This window comes from Emiliania huxleyi, assembly GCF_000372725.1.
Source record: "Emiliania huxleyi CCMP1516 unplaced genomic scaffold EMIHUscaffold_9016, whole genome shotgun sequence".
NCBI lineage: Eukaryota > Haptophyta > Isochrysidales > Noelaerhabdaceae > Emiliania > Emiliania huxleyi.
Window position 1 is genome coordinate 1 of NW_005195285.1, and position 1,210 is coordinate 1,210.

Genomic DNA, 1,210 nt, shown 5'->3' on the forward strand with positions numbered 1-1,210 from the left:
TTGACAAGAACGCGCTGTCCGCGCGCGGCAGCGGGCCCTCGCGCCAGTCGCGCTCGCCGTCGCCCGACTCTCCGCCCGCCAAGCGGGCCGCCTCCGCTGACTCGTCCGGCTATGAAACCGATACGCCGGACGAGGTGCAGCAGGAGGCGGTCCGCAGGGTATGCGGCGCGCTCGGCATGAGGGAGCAGTTCGAGGCGGCGATGGCGGCGGGCGAGCTGCTCGAGATGCTCGAGAGCTTGCCGCGAGGGGCGGTCGAGGCCTCTGTCCGACAGATGCGGGGTTACAACCGCACGGGCGAGTGGCCAGAGCCCATTCTCACCAGCCCTGCCCCGCAGCGCGGCCGCTCGCCAAGCCCCGTCGATGAGTGGTCAGATGGTTAGTGCCCGAGAGCGAGGGGTCCGGGGGGGAGCACAAACATAGGACGCCCAGCCTTGCCCTCGTGCCGCCGAGTGCTTATCCTATGCGAGAGAGATCCCCTGTGCCCTGTGCCCAGCCCTCTCCGCGCGGCGATGCGCCCTCCCCCCTCGCTTTTGCAAAATCCTGCAAAGGTGGGGACGTGTCTGTCCTCGACCCAGCCCTAGCTTGGGATGTCCGTTGTATTTATTTATTCCTCGGTGTACACAAAAGCAAACGGTCAGGTCAAAACCAGTTCGTCGAGGGCTGTGAGCTCCGCCCCTCGCCCCGCGCGACGCGTTACGGTGGTGAAGCGCTGGTCGTTGACCTGCACGACAGTGCTGCGGGGGCCGACAACACTTCCAACGCTCGCCGTGTAGCTCTCGCCTCCGGCCGCGAGATCGACGCGCGTCGCCGCGGACGCGCAGGCGGCGAGCACGCCGGGCGGCTCCGCGAGCCGGTCGAGGGCGGCCAAGTCCGCGGTGTAGGGCGGCGGCGGCGTGGCGAAACCGGCCCCTCTTGTGTGCAACCGCACCGCTGCCGCCGCCGCCTGCGCACGGTGTGAGCGCTGCGCCCGGTACAGCGCCCGCGCGAGCGCCCTCGCCGGCCACTCGTCGTAGGCTGGCCGGGACGCGGCGGCGGCGGCGCCTCCCTCTGCGAACTGCACGATCGCCCACGTCTCGGGCTCGTGCATGGCAACCTCGCCCTGAGGCGACCACACCCAGTTGTCCTCGTGCGCCGAGCCTACCCCGTCCAAGCCGCCGCCGCGTGGAGCAGCGGAGGGGAGGCGAGAGCGCGGAGGTGCCGGCCGGTAGTG

At 70.4% G+C, this 1,210-nt stretch overlaps 1 protein-coding gene across 1 annotated transcript; it reads left to right on the forward strand.

Annotated features, from left to right (window-relative positions):
- Window positions 1-8: 8 nt before the first annotated feature.
- On the forward strand, window positions 9-380 carry EMIHUDRAFT_259329 (hypothetical protein; the record flags this gene model as incomplete). Its single annotated transcript, XM_005757451.1, has 1 exon — window positions 9-380. A coding segment is annotated over one exon (372 nt), but the record flags the coding sequence as incomplete, so codon positions are not given.
- Window positions 381-1,210: the final 830 nt, after the last annotated feature.